The 16,161-nt window shown below is 59.1% G+C and overlaps 2 protein-coding genes across 2 annotated transcripts in view; one reads left to right on the top strand and one right to left on the bottom strand.

Moving 5' to 3' along the window:
- PIEZO1 (piezo type mechanosensitive ion channel component 1) overlaps positions 1-13,631 on the bottom strand; it is a 45,222-nt gene extending 31,591 nt beyond the window's left edge. The window contains exons 1-5 of the mRNA XM_015562927.1: positions 13,577-13,631; positions 12,960-13,010; positions 12,686-12,759; positions 5,029-5,109; positions 4,205-4,269 (exon numbers count right to left, since the gene is read on the bottom strand). Coding sequence (XP_015418413.1) covers positions 4,205-4,269; positions 5,029-5,109; positions 12,686-12,759; positions 12,960-13,010; positions 13,577-13,631 — 326 coding nt within the window. The remainder of the gene's footprint in view (positions 1-4,204; positions 4,270-5,028; positions 5,110-12,685; positions 12,760-12,959; positions 13,011-13,576) is intronic.
- Positions 13,632-13,670: 39 nt separating this feature from the next.
- Positions 13,671-16,161, top strand: part of CDT1 (chromatin licensing and DNA replication factor 1) — a 57,535-nt gene continuing 55,044 nt past the window's right edge. The window contains exon 1 of the mRNA XM_015562926.1: positions 13,671-13,738. Within this exon, the coding sequence (XP_015418412.1) occupies positions 13,671-13,738 (68 nt within the window). The remainder of the gene's footprint in view (positions 13,739-16,161) is intronic.

Below are 16,161 nucleotides of genomic sequence, written 5' to 3'. Positions count from 1 at the left end.
AGAGAGAGATAGAAACATCAATGATGAGAGAAAATCACTGATTGGCTGCCTCCTGCATGCTCCCCATGGGGATTGAGCCCACAACCTGGGCATGTGCCTTTGACAGGAATCGAACCCGGGACCCTACATTCCACAGGCCGACACTCTATCCACTGAGCAAAACCGGCTAGGGCCTGAGAGCTTACTTAATGCCACTGAACGTACATTTGAAAATGGTTAAGATCGTAAGTTTTATGTTATGTGTATTTTACCAAAATAAACAAATAGCCCCTGAAATCCTTGAAGGTTTCAGAAACCAGAGCCTGGGGGGCAGGGGCTGGCCCGAGCCCGACTGCTGCTGCCAGTGGAGCCGCGACCAGGCCTCCCCATCCTCTCCCCCCGTCTCAGGCTGAACAGGAAGAAAAGAATCTTTGAGAAGCTGTTTGCCAAAATTGGGAAATGAGAGACGAAGAATCTGAGGGAGCAGGGCCAGAGGGTGTATGTAGGAAGCACTTTGGAACAGACTGTACGTCAGCCCCATGCAGGGCGCATGGGCTGCTGCCCCCACCCTGGGAGGGCTCCACATGGGCTTAGCATTGGGCCTGCCCTGGAGTGGGTAACAGTGCCCCCCACAGAGTCATTCATTCTTTCACTCATTCATTCATTCACCACACAGCTGACCTGCCCCTTGGAAGACACTGCCAAAGCTCCAGGGGCACATCAGACAGACAGAGGGAGGCAATGCGTGCCCGAGGTGAGCGTCTCCACCCACACAGATGAGGAAACTGGGCCTCCAGCCCTCCTAGAGGCCCCGGGATGTCTCGGAGCGCAGCCTGCCCAAGCCCAGCTCCCCCAGAAACAGGCTGTGAGATGGGCCGGCCCTGGCTGGTCTTCCTGACTCCATCTTCTGCCACAAGCCTAGCCAGGAAGCCGGCACTGGGCAGGTGGGTGGCGCCCAGACAGCCCCAGACACTGGCCTCCTTGTTTTGGGGGGAGGGGGGGACAGGGGCTAAGCGTAGGGGCTGACTTATGTCCCATCCTGTCACCCTCCCCCAGACATAGGGACTGGGACAGGGAGAGAGGCCAGCAAAGCAAGCGTGACCTCAGGCCAGCACGGGAGCAGAGACAAACTGGCCTCAATAGCAGAACCTTGCCAACTCTCACACTCCCTATTGTTCAGATGCAGAAACAGGTTCTCGGAGGAAGGGCCGCTCTGGTGGGTGGTGCAGCCAGGCTTTAGGTCCCGAATTCTAGCTCCACATCAAGGGCTTGCAGGCCACACTGTGTCTGTCCATTGAGGTTGCTGTTCTAAGAGCCATGAACATGGCTTCAATGTGATTGCGTGCTGAGGAGGCCAGGACATCAGAGTAGGCTGCCTGGAGGAGGTGGCATTGCTTCCGACCTTGAAGTCAGGCTAAGACTAAGGGGAGGCTGGAGGAGGTTTCCGTCAGCCCCAGACTCTGACAGGGAAAGAAGAACTCAGCTGGAGAGGAGGTGGGGACCAGTGACATCAGATAAGGGGGATAGGGCCTGCCCTGCCCAGACAGTTCCTACCTCCCCTTTAGGAGCTGCCAGTGGCCAGGATGGTGACCTCATGGGGAAAATATGCCTTTTCCTGAGCCAGGAACAATAGGATAGAAATGGGAGGAGAGAGAAAGCCATGCTGGGCAGGAAAAGACTCCCTTACCCCACCAGCACAAGCTTAACCCCTCCCAAACCCTCACCCAGCACGGCAGATCCTCTCCTGTAGATGAGGAAACGGAGGCCTGGAGAGGGGGCCGATGGTGCCCTGGTCTCAGCTGATGCCAGGTCGGGATGGGAAGGTGAGGTGGGCTAGTGAAAGTCACAAATATCCGGGACCACTCAGCCAGGACACGCCATTCGGAGGGCTGGACACCATGGCCACGGCCTGAAGGGAGAAGGGGGCCTGACATCCAAGACCCCCAGGTCACATGCTCCAGCGACAGTCCCCCAGAGCCTGGCCTGTGCCTCAGGGGAGGGCTGCCTGCTCCGAACCTCAGTTTCCTATCTGTAAAGTGGGGGCAACCACGCAGCATAGAGGGCTATGGTGGCGATGGGCAGGCACCTCACACGTGGCTGCTCAGTGTCTTAGCAGCGATGCTCTGAGATGGGCATTTTAGCAACATTTGCAGGACAGCCTCAGGAAACAGACCGGCAGCCTGAGCACGCCGCCACACTGCCTGCACCCACAGGCGGGACAGTGGCTCCACCGTAGGGACAGATGCTGGAGCTGCGATGTCCCAGGGAGAGGCGGTGGGCTGGGACCGGGGTTGGGGGCACAAACACACCATGGCCATCACGTCAGTATCCCCATGCACCTGAGGAGCACTATTGCTACCTCTACTTTGCAGGTGAGGAAACTAAAGGAGTCCCAGGGAGTGGCTGACACTCCCCTGGAAATGGCATGGACCTAGGTGCCCCAAGTACAGAAGGCACCAGGATAAGGGTCGTCCCCAGGCCAGGGTGCAGGGGCTGCCAAACTGGCCCACAGGCAGGTAGAGGGTTGGTCCAGCACTAGCAGGTCTAAGGCAGTAGCTGGTGAGCAGGGACCCAGCCAGCAGACCCGATGCAGGAAATCAGGACCAGGGCACAGCTGCCCACCCGCCCACTAGGCTAGGGGACCAGGCCCTCCCAGAGGCAGCCAGAGCTGAGCACATGGAGGAAAGGGAATCAAGGAGGGCAGAGGGAGGAGTGCAAGGGCGGCTGCCTGTCACGCGGCCACTTCCTCCTTTTCCCACTGCGCTCCTGCTGGGGTGAGGCCCAAGGGCCTGGGCTGGCCTTCTGGGTCGAATCAAGAAGGGCGGATGGCCAAGGGCTAAGGAGTCTGGAGGAAAGTCTGTAAGGAGGTGGCTCAGTGGCACATAGCCTGTGCCAGGAACCAGGAAACATCACTGCCTTCCTCTGGGCCTCAGTTTCCTCATCTGTGAAATGGGGCTGGAGCCTGCGATCTGGCGGTCCCAGCTGGCTCTGCGGGAGATGGGGACTCTGTGCCACAGTTCCCGCAGCTATTAAGGGGGAGGGATCATAGCTCTCGCCCCCGGGCTGTAGCTGACAGTGCCTGGTATGCAGCAGGGGAGAACTAACTGGACCCAGCTCTAAGACACCGCTGGCCGCCCAAGCCACAGCCACCCATCTGCGCACACTACGATGCTTCCGTGTAAGACTAAAATGAAAACAAACAGCATTTGTGTATGCAGACATATAAAAAGGCCCAGAAAGCCGAAGCCGGTTTGGCTCAGTGGATAGAGCGTCGGCCTGTGGACTGAAGGGTCCCAGGTTCGATTCCGGTCAGGGGCGTGTGCCTGGGTTGCGGGCACGTCCCCAGTGGGGAGTGGGCAGGAGGCGGCTGGTCGATGTTTCTCTCTCATCGATGTTTCTGACTCTCTATCTCTCTCCTTTCCTCTCTGTAAAAAAATCAATAAAATATATTTAAAAAAAAAAAAAAAGGCCCAGAAAGATCAACACCAAACTGACGTCAGTGTTCACCTGTGCAGAGGGACCCTGGACCCTGTTTGTAAGGTTTCCATTTTTACAAGATCATGCTCATGCGTTAGTGTGGCCAACACCAAGTGGAGGGGGCGGGGACGGAGAGACTGGAGGAAACATACCACCGAAGGGGGTTGGGTCACACAGCCCTGGCGCTCCTTTCAGAGAAGGGGCCAGGGGCTGGGAAGGACATGAGTCACCTGTGTCTGCACAGGGTCATGGCAACAGCGGGTGGGACCCGAGCGTCCCTGACCAGGCAGGCACCTTGCAGGACTGCCTTCTGCCGCCAGCCGGGCGAGGCTCCTCGGAGGCGAAGCAGGGCCCAGGGCTGGGAGGCCTCGAGTCCCCAGGCGACAGCTGTCAGGCCAGGGCAGCTGCTGGGGACCGGGTCCTGGTACCAGCCCCTCCCCCAGCCTGCTGCATCTCCTGAGTGCTCCCTCTGTCTGATTTGGCTTGAAGGACAAACCCATAGGCACCTCCCTGCTAGCTTCTGCCAGCAGGCAGACGGGGCAGGGAGAGGAAGAAGAGGGTAGACTGAGGTGGCAGAGCGGGCACTGGGCAGTGCCTGGCTGTCCCCTGTCCTCCACTGGAGCTGCCCAGGCAGCTGGGCCTTATATTCCCACAGTGGCGGTCCCACTTGCCATGTCCCCAAGGCAGGGTGCAGAACCTGAACCCAGACCCAGGCCCAGACCTGACCCAGGGCGTAGGTCAACCCCACCTTTCTGGAAGAGCAAAGATGGCAAGGTTGGCCTGGGGCCCCAGGGCAGTCAAGTGTCCCTTACCCTTAGGGACAAGAACTGGTTGGGGTCAGCATGGGCAGTGAGGCCTGGCATCTCAGAGCTCCGGGCACGCAGGGATCCTTGAAGGGCACACAGACTATGGAGGGTGGGAAGGGGAGCTGAGGGGGCCTGGCCAGCAGACCCTCCTCACCCACCCTGCCCACAGCCCGAGCAAAGCCTACCAGTCTCCCTGAAACACCTGGCACTTCAGCCATCGCCCTTCAAATCACCCTCCGTGACCCACTTTGCAACACTTCCCTGCCTAAGCCCACATTCGTCCCCTTGGTAACTCCAGCGCTGGCCACACGCTGGTATCCTTGGGGGCTGCACTCCCACAGCAGGATGGACAGTCACGGGGACATTCCCATCACCCTCCCAGCCCAGCTCCACAGGACAAGGAGAGCGAGAGAAGCCAGGCGAGTGTCTAGCGCACCCTCAGAGCGTAGCACAGGCAGCACTTCAGTCACAAAGCTCTAAACACTCAGACGCTCACAGAAATCCCTTTTGTCTCACAGGAGAGAAGACTTTCATGTCATGGCAGAAAAGGGGTCTTTCTAAAGTCAACAGAGAAGAAGGACCGAGGAGCTGACATTGGGGGGAGGGGCAGGGCAGAGGAAGGGGGGGAGGGGCCCTGGCAGCCAAGCGACGTTGTGTTACCTACTTGGAGCTGGGCCACGAGGCCTGGGCGCCAGGCTCGGGTTTAACTAGCACGGTGTCCGGGTTAATGAGCACGGTGTCGGGGACACTTGGTTTTATGGCTCACCTGATCCAGGCAGGACAGGGTGAGGATGGCCGGGTGCCCTCCCTGCACCAGCTCTGTGAAGCCATGCTGAGCGCCCAGGACCTGGGGGCCCACAGAGGAACCCCAAAAGAGGAATGAGGCAGCCACAGGTGCCCATCACAGTCCTCAGATCAATCCCGCAGGTATGGAGAGCATGCCTTTCCCAGCCACACTCAGCCCAGGCTGTTGGAAGGGGCGGGGCAGCTGCAGACAGGTGACAGGGCAAGGGACAGAGAGAGACAGCATGGGCGATAGGAGGGATGACCACCTGCCCAGGGGCCAAGTAGACATCATGAGGCCAACCCTTCGCAGCACAGGTGCCAAGAGGCCCAAAAAGGGGGGAGGGCGGCTAAACCAAGTCTTGGGGGTCCTGACGCCAGCAACAACTCCGCAGGCATCACCTATGAGACTCCCACACAAGCCTGGGCCAATATTGCTGTGTCCATTTCACGGATGAGCAGGCTGAGGCTGTGAGGAGAGGGCTCCCAGAGGTGCAGCAGGTGGAGCAAAGGGGACTTGGACACCTGAGCCCTCGTTCTCAACCAGTGCTGCCTTGCCTGAGGGAGCCCAGGCTGGGGTGACGTGTGCTGATGTGAGCTGCTCCTTGGGGGCACAGGCAGCCTTCTAACTGTTTATAAGCCTTGCTAACTGTTTACAGGCCTAGCTAACTGTTTACAGGCCTCCCAACCCCAAAGTGTCCACAGTGGAGGCGTCTCCCCTTCCCCCATGGCAGGCAGGCGGCACTCTGCCCAGGTGAACAAGGAGGGCACTCTGTACTCCTCAAGGCTGCTCAGACCCCCTCCCCAGCACTGCTGGGAGCCCCTTTCCCTGCTGCGCAACCCGAGATCCTCTCCTAGGACCCGCCCGACTGCCAGTGGTGGTCCCAGTGATGACCGCGACGCTGCCCATTGTTGGGAGAGCAGAAATGTGTTATGTGCTCCGTTCCCCTGAAGAGTAGGCACTGGCTGCCCTGCCTCGGCCGGATTCCAGGGCAAGGGTGGGGCCCACATTCCACAGGGAGGGATCTCCATGGAGAGACCCCGCCTCCCAGGGCAGGAGGCCAGGCTCTTATCTGCCCGGACATCTCTGCAGCTGACACAGGTAAACAGGCGGAGGGCAGGGTGCCCAGGAAGGGAGTAGTTTATGGACGTGGGGCCCTGATGTGTGGTGGGCCCGCCCCTGCCTGGGCCGTGGATTGGAACGGGGCACAGCTGGGGCCTATACAGAGGGTCACTTTGACCGGTGACACAGTCGGCCTACATAATGAGATCCCCAAGGCCAGTCACCAGCACAGGGAGCCCGCCTGCCACAGGAGGGAGGGGGGAAGCTGGTGCCCTCCGCTGCTCCAAGTCGTGGGCCCTATTTAGGGCCTGAGTCTGATCCTCAGGTCACTGGCCTCCCAAATCTCTGCCACCAAGACTCCTAAGGGCCAGGCAGGACCCCTCCAGCTTCAAGAAAAGGGGCTCCCAGCTGAACTGTATCTCCAGACCCTGAAGGGTAGCTCTGTGCAGGCAAGGGGCTCCTCCTGCACCAGCTGCCAGAGTCCACAGGTGGCCCTGTCACAGAGGGTGCCTACCTGGGAGGGGTGCAGCCAGAACCAAGCGTGGTGACAGGACAGCTGTCCAGGGGTGGGGCCAGGTGAGGCCTCAGCTTATGATTCAGGTCTGCCTGGGGTCCAGCTGGTGCTCTCCCCAATGAGGTCGCAGCCCCCAGGTAGGTGGGGCAGGTGGGTGAAATGGCTCCTCTGTGCCAGAGGCCAAGTCCAGAAAGACCCAAGGCTAGCCTCGAGCAGAGCCGGCCATGAACAGAGCCGGCCTCGAGCAGAGATGGCTGCAGGCCCCAGGCCAATGGCTGCTTCTCCTCCACAACCCCTTCTCTCATCAGCATTTCCCAGCATTTCCGGCCCTGCCTTCCCCAGGTGACTGTGAGGACCTAATGCGATAGCCATGCATGTGCTCGTGGAGGGCTAGTTGGGGGGCTCTCTTGAGAGCGAGGGCACATATGAGGGGAGGGGACGTGCTGGTTTCAGGAACGAGTTCACTATAAAACTGAAGAGGGAGCAGCTACCACCCTGCTCTCTGGAATGTACAGAGGAGGCAGTCTGGACAGTCCCCTCACTCTATCTGCCTGACCCCACAAGTCCAGAGGCCTCTGGACCACACTGATTAGCGCTAGGCTCTGAGTAAACAATGATGCTCCATGACCCAGAGCCACTCCCACACCCATCCCTACCCCCTAATTCCAGGTCAACTGATATGACTGGGTTCCTACAGAGGTGTCCCCCTCCCACAGTGTGGGGGTTCCTGCAAAGGTGGCCCCATTCCATGGCATGGGGCTTCCTACAGAGGTAATGCCTTCAACGCCACCTGAAATGATGGGCACGATGAGGCCACGCTGCCCAGAGGACTCCCCTGAACCAGGACACAGGCCTCTCACCCAACCCACACACCTCTCCTCAAGGCCACAGCCCGGGCCACCCAGATCCTGCCAGCCAGACAACCCACCCAGCACTGACCACCAGATGGGGCCTCTTCAGCCCTCAGGAACAACCCTACCCAGACCACTCAGGGCCTGGGGCAAGGGCAGCCACCTCGCTCCCCTCCGTAGAGGGCAGAGGATGAGAGAGGGTGACACGGAGCTCCTACAAGAGCACCACAGCCATTACAGTGAGCTGGCCCACATGGCAGGACGATGCAAGCTTCAAGTTAGGGTGAGGGCACACATCTGCCACAGGTGCCCAAATAACACACACCAAGGTGTCAGGTGTGGTCATAAACCCGGTAACGCAGAGAGATGGGGCCTGAGCCAGGAAATCCACGGAACATCCAGTGCAAAGGCCCTAGAAAGGAATGCGCGGGGAGCTGTCGGCAGACTCGGAGAAAGTGGGACGGGCTGTGACACATGGCACAGGCCATACATAATGTCCGGGTCTCCGTCACTGGAGACTGGACCTCCCAAAGGCCCCTTCAGTCAGTAGGCCACGTTTTCCCAAGTTCTCTACTGTGACAAAACTTAGCACGACCCACTTCACAGAGCTGTGGTCCTCCAGGTGGGGTTCCCACACCATTAGCACCATCTGGGGATTTGGTGGCAGTGCAGATGCTCAGGCTCACCGGACCTGTGTGGGGCGGGCCCTGCAATCTCCATGGTGACACCCCTCCAAGGGAACACGGATGTGCCCCACAGAGAGCTGGCCCTCTGGACGGCGACCTCAGGAGCTGGCAGGACACGGGTGTGCAATTCTTCCAACTCAGAAGGAACAAGCAACGTGCTTCTCCATCACCATCTATTTGCCACATAGATTGCTCCATTGGCCTCTGCGCCTTCTCACAAGCCCTGCCTCTCCCCAGAGTGGAGACAGGCCCAGAGGCAGCGGGGGTTTCCAGAGCTTCCGGGCTGCTCGACCCTCCCAGTGGCCACCTGCCCAATGAGGGATCCACCCCAGGCAGAACCGGTGCCCACGCCTCCTCCTCAGCTCAGGACACGAGGTCGGGGTGCTGACTCAGAGCCCCGCCCTGTGGCTCAGCAGGCCCCCAGCATCCCAAGTCCTTTGGTCTGTCTGGTATGGCAGGCCCTGCTCTCTGAAGCCCTTACTAACACCCAGGGAGGAATGCCACCTGGCCACTTCTTGCTGGCAGATGGGGGCGCGGTCACTGGCTCCGGAGAGCAGCCTGGCCAGGTAGGGGAGGAGGGACCACAGGGCCCTTCACAACCCTGACCTCCCCAGGGATGAGGGAGCTGGGTGGGGTGTCTCCATCTGGCTGTTAGGGAGGAGGGGCTATCATCATCTATGCATATTTGAGCAGGAGGCTCAGCCTGCCCGCCCTGTGCCATGGCTTCCCCAGAATGGACCAGATGACAGGTGACACCTAGGTGTCCTTGGAGAACCTGATATGCCATTTCCATTCTGGATGAGGGCGTGGGGTCAGAGAACTTGCCGGAAGGCCTGAGGTGTGGCCAGAGATGTCATGGGCAAATCAGCTCAGAGTCTGTGTTTTTAGAGTAGCAGGCTGGGTACTTTTGTAACGGAGCAGCTTGGGTGTGGTGGTTCATTGTACATGTCAACTTGGGCGCCCAGTTTAGTCAAACACCAGTCTGTGTTTACTGTGAAGGTATGTTTTAGTTGGGACTCATGTTTAAATCGGTCAACTCTAAGTAAAGTAGGTGACAATCCATAAGGTGGGCAGGTCACAGACGATCAGATAAAAGCCTTAGAAGCAAAGACTGAGGCCCCCTGGGGAAAAGAATTCTCCAGAAGGCGGCCTTTGCAGAATTTGGACTCAAGATTGCAACATCAACTCTTGCCTGAATATCCAGCCTGCTGAGCTGCCCTGCAAATTTCAGACTCGCCAGCCCTGAGGTTGTGTGAGCCAATTCCTTAAAATAAATCTCCTGCCTCGCGTGTGTAAATATATGTATAGACATAAATAAATGTGTGTGTGTGTGTGTGTGTGTGTGTCCCTTATTTAAGATGTCATAGCTATCTGTGTCCTCTTGGCTCTGTTTCTCTGGAGAACCCTGCTTATTCAGCTGATTCTGAGGTTCTGCATTGTGAACACCAGGCTGGCCCTCCCGTCTCTGAAGTCCAGGCCCAGGTGACAGCTGTGTGGCTTCGGGGATGGGGTGGACAGGATGCCTGGGGCCCCACACATTCCCTGGAAATTCAACAAGCTCATGAAGAGACCAAGGGAAAAATCAACACAGTCCGCTCATAACAACCAGCTGGCCCCACCCCCAGGAAACCAGCCCCTGGAACAGGGACCCACCCAGCCCATGCCGCCCTGAGCACCCGAGGACATGACCAGCGAAGGCCTGGCAAGATGGCTGGTGCCCCCCAGGCTTGAACCCTGGACTCTGTCAGGCCAGAAACGGGCCTCAGTTTCCCTTTTGCAAGAAAGGTCACTGACCAGCTCATGTAACTTTCACTTTCCTTTTCTTCATTTTCAAAGTGTTGTTTAGATGCAGAAAATCACAGCAAGTAATCAACGCTCAGTCCCATCCCTCCTGGGACCACCTGTCTGTCTCACGCAATTCTCCCCCACACGGGTATTTTGCCAAATGAAACTTTACTGATTATGCTGAAGTTCCCTCGCTCATCTCCCTACAATTCCTCTCCCTCCTCGAGGAATCGCTCATGCATTTCGGGATGTCCTCCCAGGACGGGCCACTTCTGAGCGCTGCAATTCCATCCGGGGTCATGTCCAAGGGGCATTCCCTACCTGAGGCTATGGTCTCTCTGGGCCTCAATAAATGTGCCTGTGACCTTCCTGAGCCAGGCCCTGCGCCACCAAGGAGGTGCCAACCTCGCTGGTCTTGGGCACTCCCAATTCCTGGGAGACCAGAACACAGAGGCCCCAGCCGGCTGCCTAACAGTCCTGCCGAGGGGGACAGAGGTCTGGACGGCTCAGGATGAGAGTGGAAGGGGGTGGGGCAGGCCCTGCCCTTCTGCATAAGCAGGCCACGGGGCCTTTCCCCTCTTAAATCAAGTTGGAAACTTCCAGAGGCATGAAGCCTGGGCCTGCTGAGAAGTGGCTGAGGGGGAAGCTGGCTTTGCTGGAAACCACGCTCCCCTCCCCAATCTCTCCCATATCCCCGAAAGTACAGTGCCATCAGCTCTCAGCTCAGGCAAGGCGCCACTTCCAGGAGCCCGAGGCGGTGGGAGGCCCCACTGCTGTCGACTCACGAGGGCCTGTGCCTGGGGAGGGAGGGTCCCCACAGCTCACAAGCCTAGCCCACAGCCAGTGAGTGACAGGCCAGGCTGGACCAGCTCCCTCGGAGCTGGGTCCTTAACGGTGGGGCAGTCCCTTCAAGGACTCAGAGCAAGGAGGGAGCCAGGGGATTCTACCGCTCCCATCACTGGCACAACAAAACCCACCCTCCCCAACACAGCTCCCCACCCCCCACCAGCCTTCCCAATCATGCCCAAGACTTCCAGACAACTGGACTCTCTCCTAAAGAGGCCACACAGCTCACACATGCAGGCCCCTCCCCATGTGCACGGCCAGGCACGCCCACTACCCTGCCTAGCTCTCCACCGCCTCCTTAATTCAATGGCCCCTCCAGATGAGGCTTGCAAACCCCTGAAGTTCTGTGTTGTCTTGGGGGTGTCCTTCTGGGGGGAGCGGCAGAGGTGCCTGCTCGCTCCCACAGGCCATCACCCAAGGTGCAGTCCAGTACCACAGACTCCTAGACAGGGCCAGCACGATGTCCGTCCTCGGCACAGTGACCATCTCACTGCTGCCCCGCGGGCCCTGCAGCCCCTCCTCCACACCATGCCCAGCCCGGAGACAAAACCACCATCAGCATGCTGGCTCCTGATGATGGAATAAGCTCCCAGATGAGAGGAGAAGCTGATTAAGCAGCCACTTAAGAGCAGAGAGCGACGTTCCCTGAACCCTGGGAGAGGCAGCGGGTGGGGACAGGGCAGTCCTGGCTAAAGCTATACATTCAGTTCCTGGAAAAAGAGGAGTGAGAAAAAAGACTGACACAGCCATCTCACCCACCACATCCTGTTTTTATGGAAAACTAATCTAATTCCTAACAGCAGAGCAAGCAGAAGACATCCTCAAGGGTCCCAGGAGGCCATGATGAAGGGGACCCAAGAGGTGGGAGGGCTCCCTTGGCCCAGAGTGGCAGAGCCAGCTGCCCTCTCCTGCTAATCCCACCCAGGGCTCAGAGCTCCACCCCAGGGAGGTCAGCGATCGATGGTCCCTTCCCAGCATCCAGGGTCGGGCTGGCTCTCGCCCACACACCCCAGTCTCAGCTGGACCCTGCCCCCGAGCAGCCTGCACCTCGGGGCTGCTGCCCATGACGGCACAGTCTTAAGGACCTGCTTCTGGACCTGGTGGCCTAGTGGCCACAGGACTCGGGCTTTGGAGTCAGAATAGCCTTGGCTAAAGGTGCGGCCCCCTGCTGTGAGCTGTATGACTCTCTGAGCCTCGGCTTCCTCGCCTGTCACACAGGATGCTCGCCCTGCCCGCCTCCGATGCCCAGGCTGGGGCACACTGATGGTATTAGAGTTGGTTCTCGTTGCCACAGTATCGGTGCTGTTTTCTTCATGAACATGAAGAGTGCTTTCTGTCCCCCACCTGGCGGCCGAAGGCTAGGCTCAGAAACAGCCGCCTGCCCAAAGCCACGGAGCCCTGGAACTGGAGTCAGGCCCGCGCCCACTGCACCGTGACCACAGATACCCTTCCAGGCCCCTCCTGCTCCTGCTCCTGCTCCGCGGGTCAGGGACAAGCCTGTGGGAACCTGCAGACTCCAGTCAACATGAGGACAGAGGCTGAAGGCGGCAGCGGGCTGGCCCCGGACCCGGGCCCGGCTGCACTGTGTTCCCCAGAGTCCCTGCTAACACAAGGATCTGTGGTTCCTGGGCTCCTCTTCCAGCTGCTGCAGCCGATGGTGGGAGACCCGTGAGGGACAGCAAACAAAAGGGCCAGGTGAGCCCAAGATGGGAGCCAGGAAGGCCTGGCATCTCCTGCATTCACCAGGCGCCCAGTGGGCCTGCAGAGACCAGCTCCCAACGCCTCCCTGGTCGTCCCTCTCACTTGGAGAGATTCTTGAGGCCAGGGACACCCCCACCTACACAAAGACATGCTCACTGACACCAGCCCCTTGGCTGGGGTCCCTCCCCACTCACTCTGCTGGCCCAACTGGACAATTCCACCCTCACAGTCTTGATCTGGGCGGGCCCTGTGGAGCCTGAGCGGGAACCTGCATGCACAGTCAGCCCACAGGGTCAGCCTGACACCCATTCCCAGTGCAGCGTCCCCTGGTCCTCTCTGCCCTGATACCGACACACCGGCCCTACTCTGACCGGCCCCGTGGGCCCCACGGCGGACTCTGGCTCCGGTCCTTTCCAGCTGTGGGACTTGGAACTTGCTTCACCTCTAAGCTGTGACCTTCATCCGTACAGCACAGCTGACTCAGCGGCTTCCCCAAGAGGCCACAAGAGGACTTCATGGCTGAGGGGATGGGAAGCAGAGGGAGGGCTTGCCCTCAGGCACTCAGCCAGGGGCCCACTAACAGCAGGGGGCCAATGGGGGTTTTACAGGGCACCCCCATCTTGTTCTTTCCGTCAGCCAATGCCCAACCCTGTCCTGGGAGCAGGGAGCTGCCTGGTGAGGCCTTGTCCTCGGCCCTGCAGCTTCCCAGCCCAAGCTGGAGACGATCCCCTGGGTGTGGAGCCAGTGTCCCTCCTCAGGGAGGGCAGGACAAAATGCCCCGCAGCTGCCAACACTAAGGAACCAGGAGAGGTGGCCACCAGCACAGGCATCCCCCACCCCTAGCCAGGGCTCCAGGCTGTGGGCCGGAGTGTGCTTGCCTGAGCCACTCCCTTCCTGCTGGGCTGGGAAGGACCCTCTGCCAGCAGCCCACAAAGTCGGCCTCTCAGTGCCTTCGCCACTGTTCTGTGGGAGCACCCAGCAGCCCATGACTCAGCCAGAACCAGCAGACTTGACCGGCCTAAAGCTGAGAGCCGTCCACCCCCCCCCCACCCCCCCCAGCCTCTGCCTTGGTGGCTGGACGTCACCAAGCCGCTGAACAGCTCTGGGCCTCAGCTTCTTCACTGGTGAGGCCACCGCCATGCCCGAGGGCTGCGAGGAAGAGCTCCGTGGTAACAGTGCATGGCGTGCAACTGCATCTTGGCCAGGCTTCGTGATGACATGGGACGCAGCCCTGCTGGCCCTGAGAGGTGGGTGACTAAGAGGCTAGTCATCAAATTTTCAGCAAAGGCCATGAGGGTGTGGGCGAGACAGCACCAGCCCTACCTCTCACTCAGGTGGACTTCGCAAGGTCCTTCTACCCCTCGCACCTGGCAGGTTGGGCCCAGGGCACGAGGACAAGCAGAGCAGGCGCTAATCTTACAGGTGGACATTGAAGCAAGTGGCCTCAGAAAGACCCCATGGGTGGGAGGGTGGCTGTTGGTGCTGGGCGGCTGGCGGCGCAGGCTCTGTGCCCCGGCTCTGCTCCAGAAGGACTGACTGCCTACAGTACAGAGGGTGGTTCTGTTCCACTTTTACAGGTGACCGTTCGAGGCCCAGAGAGGCTGAGTGATCGCCCCAGGGCACCCAGCAGCAGAGAGAGAAGTCGGAGCTGAGTCAGGTGGGAGGAGGAAAGAGGTAAGAAGCATCACTGCCAGCAGCTGCTGGGCATACAGACAATACACACTCAAGCCTAAATCTCAACACGGCGTAGCCTGGAGTGCCCAGTGACCATTGTAGGGATTCAGAATGAGCCCCAAGATGTGCTTCTTGGGGTACATGGATTATTTTGAGGCAAAGGCAAGTGAGACCCTGCAGGCTTGACAGAAACTTCTGCCTCCTCTTAACTACTTAGGAGAATTTAAATTAGGGGCCTTGCCCATAATAGATTATCAGAGATAACCTTAAAATTTTTTTTTAAATCCTCACCTGAGGATATGTTTTTATTGATTTGAGAGAGAGAGAGAAACATCGATAGGTTGCCTCCCACACAGACACCACCACCGCCTAGGGATAGAGCCCGCAACCTAGACATGTGTCCTGACCGGGAATCAAGCCCACAAACTTTTAGTGTAGGGCAGCGGTCGCCAACCTTTCAGACCTCACGGACCACCAGGGGGTCCCTACCACTCCAACCAACTGAGTCATCTGGCAGGGCTCGGTCACAGACAGTGTAGGGCAGCGGTCGCCAACCTTTCAGACCTGACGGACCACCAGGGGTCCCTACCACTCCAACCAACTGAGCCATCTGGCAGGGCTCGGGCGCCTTATATACTTTACCTCCCTTTCTGTCTCTGACTCTCATGTACATGGGTTCCCGTGCTTATGTGCATCATTAAGTTTGGTTATTTTCTCTTGTTCATCTGTCTCATGTAGACTTAACTATTAGAGCAGCGGGAGGACCCGGGAGCGTGGAGGACAGTCTCTTTCTCCCTGCTCAGGATGAGGCAGGAGTCTGGTCAGCTGAGGCCCCAAGGCCGTCCCACAGGCTCCCCACTCTCCACCTGGCACAGAGCGGGCTGGGGCAGAGCAAGGGTCCACAGAAGCGGCACAGGCAGTGACACAAGCAGCGACTCCAATCAAACACTTGATGCCCTGACTCCCTGCACGGCCACCAGAATGACCATCCCGCTACAGCTGGGACCCGAGGTCCAGCATCTGTGTGTCCAGGGCTGAGACCTCTCGCCTGTGCTGAGCGCTGGGTAAAGCAGCAGGAAGCTGGGCCCTCTGCATAGTGGCAAGGGAGGAAACCATTGATTACCCACTGCCCAGTGCCTAAGACAGCCACGTGGGTTTCTACCGCTCGGCCCCTGGCAGGAGCTGCCGCTAAGAGCACAGTACAACGAGGAAACCAGCCTCAAGCTGCCAGTAACCATCATAAACAGATGCTAGGACCTGAGTCCCCTGGAGGCTGCGCACACCACCCAGCCCCTTGCCCCAGGGGGAGGGGGAAAAGCAGCACAGCCCCAGGTGCTCCCCATGAAATGGCTCCAGTGCCCTGTCACCTCCTCCTCCGCTGAGGGCTGGCTTCTTCGGCAGCTCCCGCCCACATCCTTAAAGTCACCCTGCGCACAGGCCAAGCTCCTGACACTGCCCTGGCTGGATGTTTCCGAAGCCCGGTTCCCCAACAGGGTCACTTCATCCCCAAAGCCCTCAGCCCTCCCGCACAGGGCCACGCCCCACAGGCACGCGGGCAGCGCCTCCTGAAGACACAGCCTCTGGAAGACAGGCGCATGCACAGGCCCCCAGCCCCCGGGGGTGCCTGGAAATGTCTCTCAGGCTCTGGAATGTGATGCAGCCTGTCCAGCCAGAAGCTTCAGCAATTAATCACTCCTCCGCTGCCTCCTTCCCCGGCCCTGGAAGGTCCAGAAGGTCCAGGGTCGCCTCCCAGCTGGCCCATCCCCCTGTGGCCCTTGCAAATAACTCTTGGCTTCCAGTCTTCATTCCTTGCTCTCTAGGACAGGGACCTGAGGAGGAGGAGGGGACAAGAGTGGGACAGCACGGGAGGGGGTCCAACAGTGGAGAGCTACGAGGGGACACCCAAACAGATGCACTAAGTGTGCTAGTTAGATCAGTGTTCTTACTGAAAACCTGCAGAGGAGTTAAAATATTCTCTTGTCTACTTATAATAAAT

This window comes from Myotis davidii, unplaced genomic scaffold (genome assembly GCF_000327345.1).
Source record: "Myotis davidii unplaced genomic scaffold, ASM32734v1 scaffold77, whole genome shotgun sequence".
Taxonomy (NCBI): domain Eukaryota; kingdom Metazoa; phylum Chordata; class Mammalia; order Chiroptera; family Vespertilionidae; genus Myotis; species Myotis davidii.
The sequence above is the reverse complement of the archived record's forward strand: the minus strand, read 5'-3'. Positions and strand labels throughout refer to the sequence as shown.